Below are 16,818 nucleotides of genomic sequence, written 5' to 3'. Positions count from 1 at the left end.
TACGGAATTTAGATTTAGGTCATCTCCTCCCAGTAGTGCTGCCTGTATAATGGAGACTTTCTCATGACCTTTTCCCAGTTTGGAGCACACAGAAGATCAGGGTATAAATGATCGGAGGATTGTTGGGAAGTTTAAGACAAACCTTACCTGGCTTTCTGAGGGGTTTGTTTGTTTTTTCTTTGACTCAAAACCCAGAGGGTACAAAGCACAAAGCCATTTGAATACAGGCTGAAGGACATGGACAGATACAAGAGCAGCACCATGAAAAGGTTCAGAAATTCAGCCATCACCATGCATTAGTTAATGCTGGTATGGAAAGAGAAGGCGATACAAGAATCGAGTCTCAGAATTGTCTCAAGACCTCCTGGACTCACCCAGTTATTTATATATCTATAATCATATCTAGGTATTGATATAGATATATAGAGAGAGAGATATAAGCAAGATACTGCTACAAACTCTGGACTGAAAAGCAGGAGCGAGGAGATGAGCATGGCAGTGAGCAGGACCAGCTGTCAGAGACACAGAAAGCGAAGCAGGGCTTGAAATCAGCTCTTACTTCCTGAGTTCAATGAACTTCTCTTATCTCTTGGATCAGCTCATTTGAGTTCAGCCTGGGGTTTATGCAAGATGAAAATGCAAAGGTGGATTTTGGAAGCCACCTCTTTGAAGTGGCCTTTCTTCCAATGCCAAACATCTTTGCCATCTCCCTCTTTGGTTAGTCTGTCCAAAACCACGGCCTTGATGTGCCAGACAGACTCAGGCTCATGAGAATCAGCTCCTCTCTTATGCTGCATCTGACAGGTGTCAGAGGAAGAACTTCCAGAGCTGAAAGAGGATTTTTTGCATTCTGCTCTTCTTGGGATTCTCTCCCAAGAAAATGATTCTTTCTGCTTGAAGAGCTTCCATCCCTGCACTCCTTGTCCCAGGCTCCCTCGCTCTCCACAATGCAAACCTCACTGATTGCAAAATAATTCATGGTGTGGCTCCGCACTTCATTTTAACCCAGCTGACATTTTCCCTGCTGAGGCTCTAATTCCATCATGGATTTCAAGCCCTCTTGTGCCCAGAAATGAATAGTAATAGCTTGTACTCATCTTCCCGAAATTGTTTTATGCAGAGAAATGGTCTAAAAGCACAGCCAGGTCTTGCCTGCCACAGCATGATGATGCACCATCACTTCCCTTTAATTTAATGCCCCTGTGATCCGTGGTTCTGGATGACTGCAAAGCCATGAATTTTGCTAGACAAGAGACATGCTCTCCTGCAGCTGAAAGGGTGAACAGCTTGGAAAATGATAGGAAGATTTATTGCCTTTTTTTGTTTCCAGATCTAAATAAAGGCTCAAGAACTATTACAAAAATAATTTGCATTTTTTGCTGGATAATTTGTATGTCTCTGTTTGAATGATTTGGGTTTCTCTATCCATGCATCCTACAAAAAGGAAAAATTAAAGCAGCAGTAAAACGAAAATACTTCCTTATGACATGTTAAAATCCAAATGTACCTTGAAATGTGACTTCTGCAAAAAATCTACCTGTTATTTTAATGAGTTTTCTAATAGATTAAAAACTCCTAGTAAGTCAGGCTACTTAAAACAGTGTAATAACATACTAGACCCGAACTGCCACTGGAAAACAGCTCCAGGACCAGCTGATGGGCACACGTACCAGTTTTCTTCTCCACATATCGTTTTCCAGCCTCCCTAAACGCGACCATGGCCCTGAAAAAGGCCCTCAGGACAGCCCAGCGGAAAACAGCCACGGGATCAATCCCGATCATGCCGCAGATAAAGGCGTTCCTGCTGCTCCGCAGGAGAGCCACGATGTCCGGGCGCATGTGATCCGTGTTCTTCTCTCGGAAATCCTAGGGAAGGAGGAGAAAAGAGGAAAATAAACAATGCCCACAAGATGCTCCAGGTGGGATCTTCCAGGCTATCTCTGGGCCAGCACAACTATTGAATCCTGTTTCTGTCTTTCTCTCCGGCTCCCGTATCAGATACCTCTTCATGACCATCATCTGTGATGCTTATCACGTGCGTTTATTGCATCAGAAACATGATGAGAGATTTGCAGCCGCAAATCCTGAGGCTGTTTCTCACAGAGTCTCATCTGCCCACCAGAATTCCTTCTGCTAATAGCTGGCATGAATAGAAATAGGGCCAACTTTGGAATCGTTCACAGGGGATTCCAGAAAGTACCTGTGGCAGTGGGATGCTGAGACCTAAGCACACATGACCTGTAGTAAAGGTGGCTAATGATGAGTAAAACACTGGGTTTTCTACACAAACAAAGGCCAGAGAGGCCACCAGACACCCGATTTCAACTCGTCATTGGGGCATAGCACTGAACTCAGTGCGCATCCCTAAACTCTTCCTGAAATGCCCACGTGGAGTAGAGCAGGATGACCCAGTCCCCTACCACCTTTTCATCTCCCCGAACACTTCTCTCCTGACTCTCCCATCTTCTTGAGACAAGTCCTCTCCAAAACATCTCTGTGGAGCCTCTGGGGCTCTCCTTCCCTATCCCAGATTTAGATGAAAGCAGCTGCCGGGGAACAGCTGGGTGACAGACCTTGACGCCGTACTTCACTTTGCCCGCGTAATGTTTGATGATGAAAGCCGGCTCCATCACCGCCGGGAATTCGATGTAGGAGTTCCCCTCGTGTTGACGCTTGAATTTGTCCAGCAGTGTCTGGTTTGTGGCTTGAGGAAAACTGAGTGGAGAGAATTGAAAGGAAGAAGCTGTAAACCCAGCGGGAAAACTTTTCCACTTCTTTCTTGGCCACAAAAGGGAAAGCAGAGACCTTCTGAGCTTCCACTTCTGTGTCTGTTTCAGCAGAGCCTCTGGGTAAGAGAAAGCCAACCCTCCATCCTCAAGCTCCATGGAAATCTGCAGCATGGAGGTGTATTTCACAACTTTACCCAATTACAGTATCACTGGGAGACCATCACTGCTGGTTTCTTGTCAACGAGACAAGAAGTAGGGGAGAGACCTCAAATGGTGGGAGCAGACCTCGTGCCCTGGGCCACGTGGATCTGAGGTGACCTCAGTAAAACCACCTGGCCTTTCCCTGCCTTTCACATGGAGGGAACTGGCACAAGCAGTTGATGGGAGAACTGTTCTGCTCTGAAGTTTCCACACCAAAGCAGCCCCGGAAGCCGCATGTTCACCCAAGAACTTCTCCCAGGACGATGGATGGATGCAACCAAGGATGCAAATCTGAGGTAAGTCCCTGATGCCCATGACACCCTGTGGAAATGCAGCCCCTATGGACAAGTGCCCTCACTTTATTCGGGTTCAATTTAATTGAACAGTAAATTGATAAATCCACCTTATTTCTCAACAACAGAACCCACACATCCTGCTTTAGCTCATGCACTTGGGTTCAGCACCTTCACATGGTCACACCCCAAGAGACAGGGAAAGAAATGAAGAGAGAAGCAAGGGAAACCTTTTCCTTTTCCCTTCCCTTTAATGGAAGAAATTCTGGAAAGGAATTTCAGTAATTATTTTTTAAGGCTTTTTGCTCAGCTGGCTGATTCTCCACTCTGTGTGTTGCCACCTCGAAAGCAACACTAGAAACACCAATGAGCCCAGTGAGCTATTAGCACCTTTCTGGGAAGTTGGTTTTTGTTTTTCTTTTTCCAGAAAACTGCAGGATAAACACGTTTTAGCTGAAAAAACAAATCTCATTTCCAAAGCCAGCATTTTCCTACTCACTTGCTTTCCTCGTCCAGCAGATGGAGCAGCCCCGTTGGCTTCTTGCTGATCAGGTTGATGCAGCTGGAGTTGTCTATGTAGTCGATGTTGTGCCAGCTAATTCCTTCTGCTCTATATTCCTCCTGAAAAAACCCCCACAGATGACATAATGATGATTTGGTGCAAGCAAAAATAAAAGACAAAATCCAAAAGGTTTTGTGGAAACTGATACACTGTTTACCAAAACAAACATCTCTCCTTATTCTGTCTATCCTTACTCCTGATATTCCATCAATGCCTTCTTTGATTCTAAAGAAAAGGATAAAGAACCTCTGGAACAACTTGAAACAAAGGGAACCACAGAGCATTTCACAATTTCAGATGCACTAGAGGTTTGTTCGGACACAGGGTGGCTGTGTGGGAGTCCAAGGACAACCCAGCACGTGTGGACTGCCACTTTCCTTTTCCTGGATTGCTTCTAAACCACAGCACAGTCTGGGCTGGAAGAAGCCTTAAAGCTCATCTCATTCCACCCCCTGCCATGAGCAGCAACAACTTCCACCACGCCAGGCTGCCCCATCCAACCTGGCCTTGGGCACTGCCAGGGATCCAGGGGCAGCCCCAGCTGCTCTGGGCACCCTGTGCCAGGGCCTGCCCACCCTCCCAGGGAACAATTCCTTCCCAGTATCCAATCCAGCCCTGCCCTCTGGCAGTGGGAAGCCATTCCCTGTGTCCTGTCCCTCCATGCCTTGTCCCCAGTCCCTCTCCAGCTCTCCTGGAGCCCCTTCAGGCCCTGCAAGGGGCTCTGAGCTCTCCCTGGAGCCTTCTCCTCTCCAGGTGAGCACCCCCAGCTCTCCCAGCCTGGCTCCAGAGCAGAGGGGCTCCAGCCCTGGGAGCATCTCCATGGCCTCCTCTGGGCTCTCTCCAGCAGCTCCAGGTCCTTCTGCTGCTGGCCCCAGGGCTGGGGCAGCTCTGCAGGTGGGGGCTCACCTGAGTGGGGCAGATGGGCAGATTCTCCCACTTCCCACGCTTTGGGACCTGGGGGGTTTGGGGTTCCCAGCGCATGTGGCTGGGGCATGCAGAGCTTCCCACCCATCAAAGGGACACACAACTTGCATCAATGAATATTTAGTATTCAGTTGCTGGAAGGAAATTGTGGTACAACATATTAATTACACAGAAAAAGCAGTAAACTTCCCATCCCTGCTTCCCTGGGCTCTGCTCTTCCACATCTTCCACTATTAATGGCCAGTGCTCCATGGGTGAACAAAGAGACCTCCAGCCATACAAAGCCACTGCTCCAGGAGCAGCAGAACCACCACCCTCTACAGTAAAAGCGAGGATCTGCCCCCAAATTCAAGCTGAGGCAAAAAAGCCTCAAAGAAAAAAGCCTCAAAATGAAAACATTTTCCATCAAAATAGTTCTAACCCCTTCTCTCGTATAAAGGTTATGTCCTCTGAGATATACTTGCAACTGAATTACTTCAAGAAGTCTTATGCAGAAATTATTTTAGCACATCTGGATGAAAGTGGAGTTTAAACATCATAATTTTTATCATATGTTTTAAGACTTGTGACTCACTGTCTAAACAGAGATACTGGAATGCGCACCTTACTCCACGTGTTGGACAAAGACCTACTGATCCAGCTGCCTTTTTACTTCTCTATCACGGGACATTTTGATGGCAGAATTGAAGATGAAAAGGAAACAGGTTTCAAAATCCTAAGAGGATCCATCTTTCGAACAATCAGATTCATTGTTATTGCTGCCTCTGACTTTATTTGTAATATGAGCAAACAACTTTAAAAGAAGTATGTCCATCCAAGACTCCTCATCCAAAATTAACATGAACTCTACAGACATTCTCAGAATTAAAGAGCATGAAGAGCTTTGAGACATTTCACAAGGAAATTCTTCCTAAAACAACCCCTACAAGGTTCTGAATTCAGTATAGGAGACGTTGTATAATCTTACAACAACAACGCAGATGGATACAGACGTGTGCTGCCTTAGAAGGAGTTTTTAGCATCCCTAAAGCCTTTGGGATTCAAAATATACAACATCCCCTTGGTAAAAACATCCTGAAAGTAAGGAATGACTCTGCATTATGAATTTTGTTTTCTCTTTTCGTTTTTTAATCTTTTTCCTTCAGCTCTTGCCGAGCAACCAGGACACAACAGAACCTCACAACAACATTCCCAAGTCCCTGCTGAACGGTAGGCAATAAAAAAATCACAGATTTGATTAAAACTCATGGCATTTTCAGTGCAAGCCAGGAAAAAGCTTCTATCCAGCAATTGCAGGCTGCGTATTTCGGAGCAGGCGTGAGCTGCTCCCAAGGGATTTCTCAGAGTCAGCACCATCCATCAACTGCCCACTTCCAACAGCCCCTTAATGGAGTGCAGGGTCCATTAGGGCCAGCTTTGCCAGCTCGAGACTGGTCAGGAGCACGGGGAGAGCAATAAAACCTGGGTGTGATGAGCCAAGAGCAGCAACATTGCAGTGGTGATGGGTGGGTGTTACTGGACCGACATATTTATTATCATGACTCTTTGTTGAAGTACTTGTTGAGGGGCTTTATATTTTTTTGCCCCTCCAAACCCCCTAAATCATGTAGAGTTTTATGTCTCCACACACCTAAAGTGAAAAACTGTTGCCCTGCTCTAGAAGGCCTCTAGACATCCATAATTCCACATGGGACGTTGGGCAGCTGAGCAGCAAATGTGCTGTGAGACTCCTCTGGCCACACTAAAAACTTGCACTGCTCCTGAGATCAGTACAAAAGCACCAATCAGCAATGCCAGACAGGGAGGTTTTTAAAATAGTCCAGTAAATGACCATGAAAGACCAGAGTTCACTTCTCTAGGCTCATTTTCAGCTGTTCCACAGACCTGGTGGTCAGTGATCAGGTCCCTCCTGGCCTCGCTTCCTTCAGCTGCAGGATTTTGGCTAATTCTCCCTCCTCTGCTCCTTTTTCCTCTGGGCTGGGTCAGAAACACTCACTCCCAGGCTCTGGGTCCTTCCCTCCCTTCCACCCCCAGCACAACCTGTTCCCACTCTGGCCAAGTGAGAAGAGAGATTCAGGTCCTCAAAGAACAACCTTTTCCACAATAACTCAGAGATTTGCTCTCATTTCAAGACAGGCAGCAGGAACTATTCCAGAGCAACTGCTACAAAGCCTAAATGGAAATAAATTCCCCTTACTCTTTTTTTCCTAGCATTTTTCCAGTTCTTGGTTTGGTTGCCTTCAGGATCTCAGCTCAAGAGATACAACTATGGATTTGGGATGGGCTGATGCAATTTCTGGGGCGTTTGCTGGTCTGCAGAACACCCTGGAGATTGTCCACAGAAAGGCAGAAGATTTAGGATAAGATCACTGCTGTCCACTAAACTTAATTAAATTGCAGCTGTTAATATTCCATATGATTCCTATATTCATCTTCTAAAGACCATCTTCCTGCAGAATTCAGGAGATATCCTTAAAGGCTACCTCCAAAATATTCCTTCATCTCTGAGTATGACAACAAAGCCTCTGCCATCCTTGGATGGATGCAGGGTCCTGGAGCACTGGAATATTTGGGAATTCCATTTAAACAATATGAGGTTTTTGTTTAACAAGACAAAAACAACATGAAGCACTTTCAGTCCATTCAAACAAAAACCCCTCAAGCTGGAGGTTGATTAAAAATCAGCTTAAATTTATACCTTGATTTAAAACTAAGTTATGTTTAGGGGCACATTCAAATGTCCTGTTCCTGGGAGATCATCTTTACATTAAGAACCGAATTGTTGACATTCCCACGATCTGCAAAAGTTTCTACTGCAGTGAAGTCCACAGAGCCTCAGTTTTGGCATCCTTACTCGCAGTAAAAACGTGAGGATTTACTCCTCCCATCCCTGGATACCTGAAACCTGGTCTGATGGAAAGTGGAGCAATGCAAGTTCACTGGAGAGAAGAGCACTGAGCTCCCAGACTTGGCAAAAGAAATGGAGCAAAGAACGAAAAAAGACATTTGGGGTTTTTTTAGAGTCCACTAGCTCCATATTTTTATTTAATTATTGGGTGAGATGCTACAGATTGTTCTCCAAGTGACCTCTATGGACTCCACAAGGAGATTCCCACTTCTCAAGTGGGAATTCAGAAACAGCTTTGCTGCCCTGAGCGTGGAGTTTGTCAGTGTGGGGTCACTGAAGGGATCTGAATAAAGCACAGTTTATGATGCTCAAATTCATTAAAAAAAGATATAAAATGGGGACACAGATCTTGGAATGCACATGGAATATGAGAATAAATGTTTACTCTCACACAGTGTTACCTGAGGCAAAGCAGCTTGTAAAAATTGGGGTACCAAACAAAGAGAATAGGGAGAATATCCAACATTTTTAAGCAGGAAAATTACAGGAAATCTAGGAAAGGGAGAGCTGCTAAAGCTCTGTTAAGGAGAAACTCTGCCTGCCTGCACTGTCCCAGAGCACAGACACTGCCCATGGCATAGAATAATGAATTTAAAATTAAAACAAACATGCTGAGCATCAGGAAAACCTTCCCAACTGGGCTGCAAGGCCTGATGGAAACCCTCCTGCTAGGAACAGAAAAATCATGTAATTTTATAGTTGGAGTTGTTGAGAACCAAGTCCCGTTATCTTTACAGGAGCGTTGGAGCAGTTCTGTTATCAGGACTTTATTTTGGTGCCAGACCAAACCAAAACACTCTAATCCAGGGTGGAATTAAAGACTTCTTTATCCTAAGTGGAAGAAAACACCGACAAGCTCAACAAAATCTTGGAGATGCTGGAAAATGTCTTTACACCTCCATAGATGATCATCAATTACTCTGCATCCAGCCACAGCCCTCAGTAAATAAAACCAAATGCTAAAAAGCACAATTAGGGGAGAAAAAGTTAAATATGATTTTTAAGCTCACACTTACCTAGATATGATATCTAACTGTGATAAATATGGTATCTAAATAAGATATCTATGCTCTCTTTGGAGTATCATGGTCCCTGGGTGCTGCTGCTCCCCAAAATCATGTGGTAAAATTCAGAGGTGGGGAGGGAGGGACCAGGGGCTTGAAAAACTTCAGAGAAGAGGAAATGCAGAGATGAAATGACACAGGAGACATGATAAAAATTCAAAATAAAAACCATCATAAATTCCCCATCTGTCTAAAAGCACAAAACTCAGGGTTTAGGAAATTCAAATCAAAAGGTGGTGAAAAGTCCCACCTAAAGATAAAGGTTTTACCATGATATATGAAATTGCCCTATCATGGGATATCAAAGATACAAATTTTCTCATGATTTAAAGAGGTCCAGAGGGCTTTGGGCATCCATCCACACATCCTGCAAGCCAAAAGCCCTGAAAATCCCTCAGTGTTTCAGTGCCCTGGAGGCAGATGTCTTATCCCACAGGCATATTGCCATTAGTCACAGTGAGAACTGAGAAACAGCCCCAAAAATAACATTTAGAAACCCCGAGAGCAGCAGAACCCCCCACCAGCTCATTCACCTCCTCCCAGGCAGAGCCAGACCAGATCCAGGAGTTTATCTACTCCAGCCTTTCCTTACTGGGGCATAGGAAAACCTTGTTTACACGATGAAAACTCCCAGATTAAAGTGAGAAATCAACTGAAAAATCCCTTTTTCCAGCATAACTCCACGTGGGAACAATTCCCATCGTGCTCCTGTCATAAAAGCTCGTGTAATCCAGAGCCACACGATCAACAGGCAGCTACTTTTGGATATCTAAATGTATATATCTGGCATAAAAATTCCCGACTAAACAGAAGGGTGTGAAATTCCTCTCTTCTTGCCTTGAACACTATCTGCTTCAGCTTCAGTCTTCTTTGCAAAGTGAGAAACTAGGAATTAATCCCCTTCCACATCTCTCTCCATTCCCAGCTGAACTCCCCAGTTTAAAATAATCCCCAAATATTTTTGTATCGTATGTTAAAAACGGTCGTTGTTATGTGAAAAATTAGAGGAGCTAAACCTCATAAAAGCTCTTTTCTGGCTACATATGGACACATTTGCATCCTAAAATCCATCCTGGGGAGCTTGGGAAAATTTGTGCACAGCTGGAAATGGCCAGCAAGGTATGGGGGAATCTTTCCCCTAAGGATTCATCTGTCCAGGAATGAACCCATCCCATGGAGGATTAATTGCTGGTACAGCAGATGGGCCCAGCAGAATCCTCCCGGCATAAATTGATGATTAAAATGAGTTTGATATGATAAATCCATGGGATGTGGAAAGTTCCTAAATGAGTGAGACCAGTGTCTGGTCCTTGGTCTGCTTGTGCTGCAGACGGGGTGGATGCCTTGAGTTCCTGACATCCCTCCAGGAAAAGATGCTGAGGCTGAAGGTTTCATTTAGGAATGAGGATTTTTATGTTTGTTCTCAATTTCAGTAGAAAAGGAATTTATAGACACAGACATAAATATAAATATAAAGATATAACGTATATATTTTAACCATGTGCTCACAGACACAACAAATATAAATACTTAGCCATGTTCTCTATGAATATATGGTCTATAAACAGGTTTTTAAGGCCCCCTCTGTCCATGATAACATGGCGCAGTGCAGGGGAGCTGATGAGCCTTCCCTTGCAGCCAAGGTCCTCCTAGAGATGGTCTCCTTCCAGGTGACTATTTCAGCAGCTCCTCAGCAAATGCCAAGTGAATTTGGACTTATTCTGAGGCTGATGCTTCACTCACTGATGACTCCCCCCTGCTGTACATAGGCAGATTTGAATTTATTGGAATTTGCACTCTCCATCATGAAAGCGTTTTAAACCAGCAGGTTCAGCCCAGAAAACCATGTGCCAGCTCCACACCATCCATCTCTGAGCTCAAATCAGCTCCCTGAGCTTCAGTGGCAACAGGGTTTCAGTCATAAATTATATTTTGCTCTCAAAATAGGCAGAATTGGGTTTGCATGGTTCAGCTGGCAGAGCACACATTGCCACGATCCCACAGGCTCCCTCTGCGGGAACATCTTCCCAAGCTGCCCTTACACAGCCACGAGAAGCACGAGCTTAACACTTCTGTGTGATCTGCTGGTGGATCGATTCCTTTAATTTCTTCTGATCAAAATTGAAGAGGAAAAGAAATATCAGTATCTGCATCTACTGACACCTTAAAAGATGGATCAGAGTTAGGAGACGTGAAGAAACCTCCACCGTGGTCATGGTGAGCACCAGATGGGTCTTTGAGGCTGAAAATCTCGTCCCCCTTCCAGTCCCACTCCCCATTTCTGTCCATTAACACACTCCTGATTCCAGTCCTGCCACAGCAGGACAATTTTTACATTGGCTGAAGTATTTTACAGGCTTTTAGAGATTCCTTGCTTGTCATCTTGCTTAAGAGGAGAGGTCACATTGCACAACTCTGCCCTATGAAAATCCACCAACAGAAACACAGAATGCTTGTGTTGGAAGAGACCTTAAAGATCTTCTGGTTCCAAGATCTTATGGACTCTCCCACTGTCCCAGGCTGCTCCAAGCCCCATCTGACCTAGAACATTTCCAGGGATCCAGAGGCAGCCACAGCTGCTCTGGGCACCCTGTGCCAGGGCCTGCCCACCCTCCCAGGGAACAATTCCTTCCCAGTATCCCATCTGTCCCTTCCCTCTGGCAGTGGGAAGCCATTTCCCCTTGTCCTGGCACTCCAAACCCTTTTTGTACCATTGATAAATAAAAACTGGTATCCCTGGAACAGTCTTTGCCAATACATCTGAGTAGGAACCACAATCAGCAGAAAACATCATCTACCTGGAGAAAGGAAGGAACCAGCTCCGAGGAGAGGAAAAAAGCTCAAGAGATCATGGTGACTTGGGAGAGGGATAAGGGCACTGGGAGCAAGCACCTGTGACTTGGAGAGTTACAGCAAGGAGCATGGAATGAGGGACAGGCTGGCCAAATGCAGCACCGGGATTCAATTAAAGGTCAGGAAATTCCACATGGGGAGAGCTGGAACCAGATGATCTTTCAGGTCCCTTCCAACTCAATCTAATCTATGCTACCAGAGGATATATAAATAATATAACAGATGAGGATATATCCTATTACACGTTATACATTATATGTTATATTTGCCTGTAATGATTACTCATTATCTGGAGAAACCCAGAAACAAAGGGGTGGCAAGTGAAGCCCCCCAGCCCCAGTCCCAGCGATGCAACATCCATGGACTTAAGGATGCTGGAAGGACCCAAGACAAAGCTCTGGGAGACTGACAATGGATCCCAAAATCACCGAGCTTGGAAAAGACCTCCCAGACCACAGAGTCCAACTTGTGCCTGATTCCCACCTCGTCCCCAGCCCAGAGCTGGGGGACGTGAGTGCCACGTCCAGTCCCTCCTTGGACACCTCCAGGGCCAGGGGCTCCACCACCTCCTGGGAAGTTCCAATGCCTCAGCACCCTTTCCATGAAGAAATTCCTCCTGATGTCCCACCTGAACCCGCCCTGGCACAGCTCTGACTAGAGCTGTCCCTCACTTCACTCATGTGCTTTGAAGTCGTCCTACCCTGCAGATCCCATTTAAACAGCTCTCAGCATCCTGATTTTTATTAGCACGATTTATGTGCTCTAAGCATCCTCCTCTTCCCCCAAATGTGAGTTGCATTCGATGGCACTCTGCCAAATAATAAATCAATAGCTCGTGCAGCTCATTCCTTCTCCACGGGTCATGTGGCCCGCAGCTGACGGCAGCGTTCTCGGAGGGCAGCTGCTCTCCCATCTCCAAGGAAAACACAAACTTAACGGAGCCTCCCAGGCCTCAATGGTTGACTTCTGATGGTTGGCTTTTGTCTTCAGAGGCAATAAAGAGGCATTAACGCCTAACCAGTGATGAGATACAGAAAAAATCCTGGCAGGAAGGAAAGGAAGACTGTTCCGAGCAGCGGGAGAGAGACCCTTTTTTGTAATTTATTTTAAATTTAAGTATTTTAGATTGATGCTTTTTAAATTAATTCACTCCCACCGTGATGAACAACCTGTTGTAACGTTCACAGAACCATAGAATCAAGGCTGGAAAACGTTAATGATTAAACTCACACTTATTTAAATATGGTATCTAAATATCATTTCTAAATGGGATATTTAAGTAAGATACCTAAACCCATTCTAGTGTCATGTTCCCTGGGGGCTGTTGCTCCTCAAAATCATGAGATAAAACTCAGAGATGGTTGGAGGGAGTGACCAGACCTCCAGGACCATCAAATCACACCTTCAACCGAACACCCTCATGATTTAGTCCAGACTGTTGGAGCTCTCCACCTATTGCACAGGACCAGTAAACCACACAACCTCCCTAAATATTTATGGAGCTTTGGATGGCTGAGCAAACATTCCAGAGGATGCGTTATCCTGATGAAATTCAGTTTTTCAGTCTGAGCAGCCTAAGATTTGCTGGCTGGGACATCAAGCTCACCAGGGACCCCACCAGAAAACAGGCTTCACTGAACACCTGAGCTCCTGCCAGTTGATTGTGCTCCAAATTATGTAATTTTTTCAGCCTCAACCTTGGTTATTTATCAATTTTTTTAAACAATAAAAGCATGTCCTTGAAACTGAGGTTTGGTGGGTAAACAAAAGCTGGAAAAATAGGCAGAAAAGAACTTAAATAGCAAGACCTGTGGGATGGAAAGCTACAGGATGAGTCCTCAACCTTTGCAAAGCATTAGCTGAAATGGGGAAAGGTGGGTGAGGTGGAGAGAACCAGATGAGCCCCAGCAGGGATGGGGGAAGACTGGTGAGGACAAAGATGACAAAGTTTGGAGAATGGGATACATAAAGAAATAAAAACTTGTACTCCTGGCCCTTAAACTGCCAAAGACCTGGAAACTGGGGGGAAACTCAGATCATGGGTGGTATGGTACTGGTGATCTCCAAACTACATCTTCATCCACAGCAATTATTTAGTGCAGTGCCCTAAAGAAACCCAAACAAAAGGCAAGGTGCAATGCAAAAACGCTGTTTTCCTCTCCCAGAAGCACCTGGGTGTTCCCTGATTTGCAGGGCAGCTCTGGGCTTACCTGCTCTGCACAGGAGGCCACTTGATGAGGGCACAGAGATGGAGCAGGGCCAGGGAACAGACAATCACTGTTGAGGTGATGCTCTGACAGCACCCAGTGAGTCCAGGAGCGACAGGGACGCGTCACCCGAAGCCACCAGCCTGAGGGAGGGATGGTGAAGGACCCCCTGCCTCGTGCTCCCCACATGAGGCAGCAGCTGAAGCCACCAGCTACAGCCCCTCAGCCAACCTCCTCCCAGGAACCTGCGAGATACCCGGGGAGGAGAACACCACCTTTGCTCCGTGACGGGGCAAGGTCACAACGCCTGCCACAGCCACCTTTCTACATTAATAAATAGATCATCACCGATCCGGATCCGAGAGTAGGCCAGGATTTATAAAGCCTTTACCCTTCCCCCGTGGTTGGCTGCAAGAGAGGAGGTTGCTCCTGCAAAGACCTTTGCAGCCCCTCAGTCACAGCACAAGAGCCACTGTATTTTTGGGAGGCACCAGGCTGAAGACTGAGGACGCCTCGGTGGTTGTTTGCAAACCACTGGAAATAGCGTCATCTTCAGACAGAAGGTTTAAAAAAAGATTCACCAGACACACTGTATTAGATTTCACCATGGAAAAAAAGAAGGGAATAAAGATTAAAATAACCCCATGGTTCTCCTAGAGGATTGTGGTGGGTATTTTGCTTTCTGTAACATCAACAGCATGTCATGGCAACAATTCCACCACGGCTAAATGCCATTCTGGCAGACAAATTCTATTAGGATTTCAAGAAAAATCCTTAGTGACTGTTTAATTTTGTCACTTATGTTTTAGCAGAAGTGTCTGGGTATCTCAGCAATCTCTCCTCAGCCTCCTCCAAGCTTTGGAGAGCTGAGGATTCAGAGAAGGATCTATCCATTTCAGGTGCCCATTACCAAGACATCACAGAAACACTTATAAAGCCACAAATACCTCAGATAAATTCACATTTTGAAGAAACAGAACTACTTTGCTCCCTAGAAACACAATATTAATTTCTTGGTCTTCATTTGTAGACTCGTGACTTTCATTAAAAAACCTTTGGGCCAGTGAGGAAGGAAGGACATGCTGAAGATCCAAGACCTGAATATGCATCCTTGAGTTTTCTTTCCATCAAATCCAATCCTTCACATGCAGCTGGAATTCCAGGGAAAGTAAATGGTTAAACCATCCAATTCATTCACCCAAGAATCAGCACTCCTGCAGCTGCACAGATTATTTGTATTTATAGACCCAAGCTATGCCGAGATGCCTGAATTTTCCAGCAGCAGAGCTTGCAGCGCTCCAGCAAGGATCCAGGAGGATGACGTGCTCTGGCATTAAAAATTGGAATGGGCCCTTTGCAGTTTGATGGCTCCACAACTGCTCCTCATATCCATACAGCAAACACTGACTCCACTGACTTCACATGCTTGACAGATGTCCAGGAGAAAGCTAATTAGCCCTGAAGCTGCTCCAAGAATTACGGATTGCTGCGCTCAGGACCTCTGTGCATCCCCCAGGCGTGGGGGGAGCACTGACCTGCTAGGAAATCCCAGCCCAATAATAGGAATTCCCTCATGGATGACAGCATCTTGGAGGAGGCTGCTGAAACCCCACCTCACTGAGGAATCATCAGTCTCCAGCTTTCAGGAAGAGTGCTCCCTCCCTGAGTCTCTTCTAGGAAGTGTATGGTAGCATTTATGAAAAATCCAGCTGGTTTGGCTTTGTGCTAGTATCAAAACTTCCATTTTTATGGTGGACAATGGGAAAAGAAACCTGTTCCTAGGAATAGACAGGTTTTCCCATTCTTGGAGCGTCTATTGAGTAGGGTGCACCTGCATACAAAGGCCACTTAAAAAACTGAGATTAAATGGGTTTGAGCAGCTCTGCTCCACCTTATTGATCAAAAGCAAAGAGATGTAACAGAAACCATCAAACTCATCAGCAAACACTCCTTAAGTGACCCACACAGGGATAGATCACTTGTTTTTTGAACATCCTCATATTCACAGCAACTTTTTCTTCTGAATTTTCCAATCTCTGAGAACACTGAAGAGGCCCAAAATGAAACTACTGGGGTTTTTGGGAAGGGCTGAGCTGTAATGATGATAAGGAGGGGTCCCCTTGGCATCCCCAAGAAAGCTTTCACCTGGAGGGAGGACATGCAGACTGGCATGTCAAAAAAAGGTATTGTGAAGGTCTCTAACATATTTCTGTATTATACAGCCCAATAACAATTGTCCATCTGTGAAACACGTACTTTCAGTTTTCTTGTCCTGCTTGTTGTGGGGTAACAAATGGAGAAGCCTCCTCCCACCCATCTAAGCCATCTTGTGTGTGTTACCTGGATTGCAGCCTGTGTTTTTGTTATCTCTCTCAAGTGCATTAATTTGAGGCGGCAAAGCAACACCTTGTCTTAACAAACCTAAAGCAAAGCCTAAAGTTCAGCCTTTCCTAATCTGCCAGGGCTACTGAAGGTCATAACGCTGTCAAGTCTGACCTTGGAGAACACGTGAGAGAGACATTTCTCCTCCCTCCCCACAAATCAACACTGGAAGGCAAAAACCACTGGAAGATAGGGGTGGCTTTTTCACTAGATACCAAAAAACCCTTTTATGTGATATCAAATGACATGGCAGCAAGTCCAGGCAAAGGCAAGGAAGGAATTGCTCATGGATGAGCCCTCAAGCACATATGAAGGGGACAACAGAGCAGTCTCTAAGGTCTTCATGATTTTATGGAACCCAAAATATTTCTTTTAAACCAGCAAATGTCTGGTTGGATTTTATTTTACAGGTGGAAGTTTGTCATACAGTCAGTTAGAAGTTAATTTGAATAATTCAGTGTACACTCCTTAACAAAACAGAATTAAAGGGACAATTTAAGAACATTATCAGGGCTACAAAGTCATGCCAACACTTACCTGTTCCAGTTTAAAGATGTGTTGGTTAAAGTAGTGCTGCAAGCGCTCGTTGGCAAAGTTAATGCAGAATTGTTCAAAGCTATTGTTTTCATAGTCTTCAAACCCAAAAATATCAAGCACTCCAATGGATAAAGTCTGCAAGAAAAGTAAGAGTGAGG

General features: G+C 45.2%; 1 protein-coding gene across 5 annotated transcripts in view; it reads right to left on the bottom strand.

The window, feature by feature from the left end:
- Positions 1-16,818, bottom strand: part of MYO9A (myosin IXA) — a 176,749-nt gene that overhangs the window by 45,477 nt on the left and 114,454 nt on the right. For all 5 annotated transcript variants that reach the window (XM_082290759.1, XM_082290762.1, XM_082290760.1 and 2 more), the window contains exons 10-13: positions 16,661-16,795; positions 3,723-3,844; positions 2,574-2,715; positions 1,671-1,866 (exon numbers count right to left, since the gene is read on the bottom strand). In XM_082290759.1, coding sequence (XP_082146885.1) covers positions 1,671-1,866; positions 2,574-2,715; positions 3,723-3,844; positions 16,661-16,795 — 595 coding nt within the window. The remainder of the gene's footprint in view (positions 1-1,670; positions 1,867-2,573; positions 2,716-3,722; positions 3,845-16,660; positions 16,796-16,818) is intronic.

The sequence above is a fragment of the Coloeus monedula genome, assembly GCF_965178545.1.
Source record: "Coloeus monedula genome assembly, chromosome: 14".
NCBI classification, from domain to species: Eukaryota; Metazoa; Chordata; class Aves; order Passeriformes; family Corvidae; genus Coloeus; species Coloeus monedula.
Note: the sequence above shows the minus strand (reverse complement) of the source record. Positions and strands in the feature narration are given on the sequence as shown.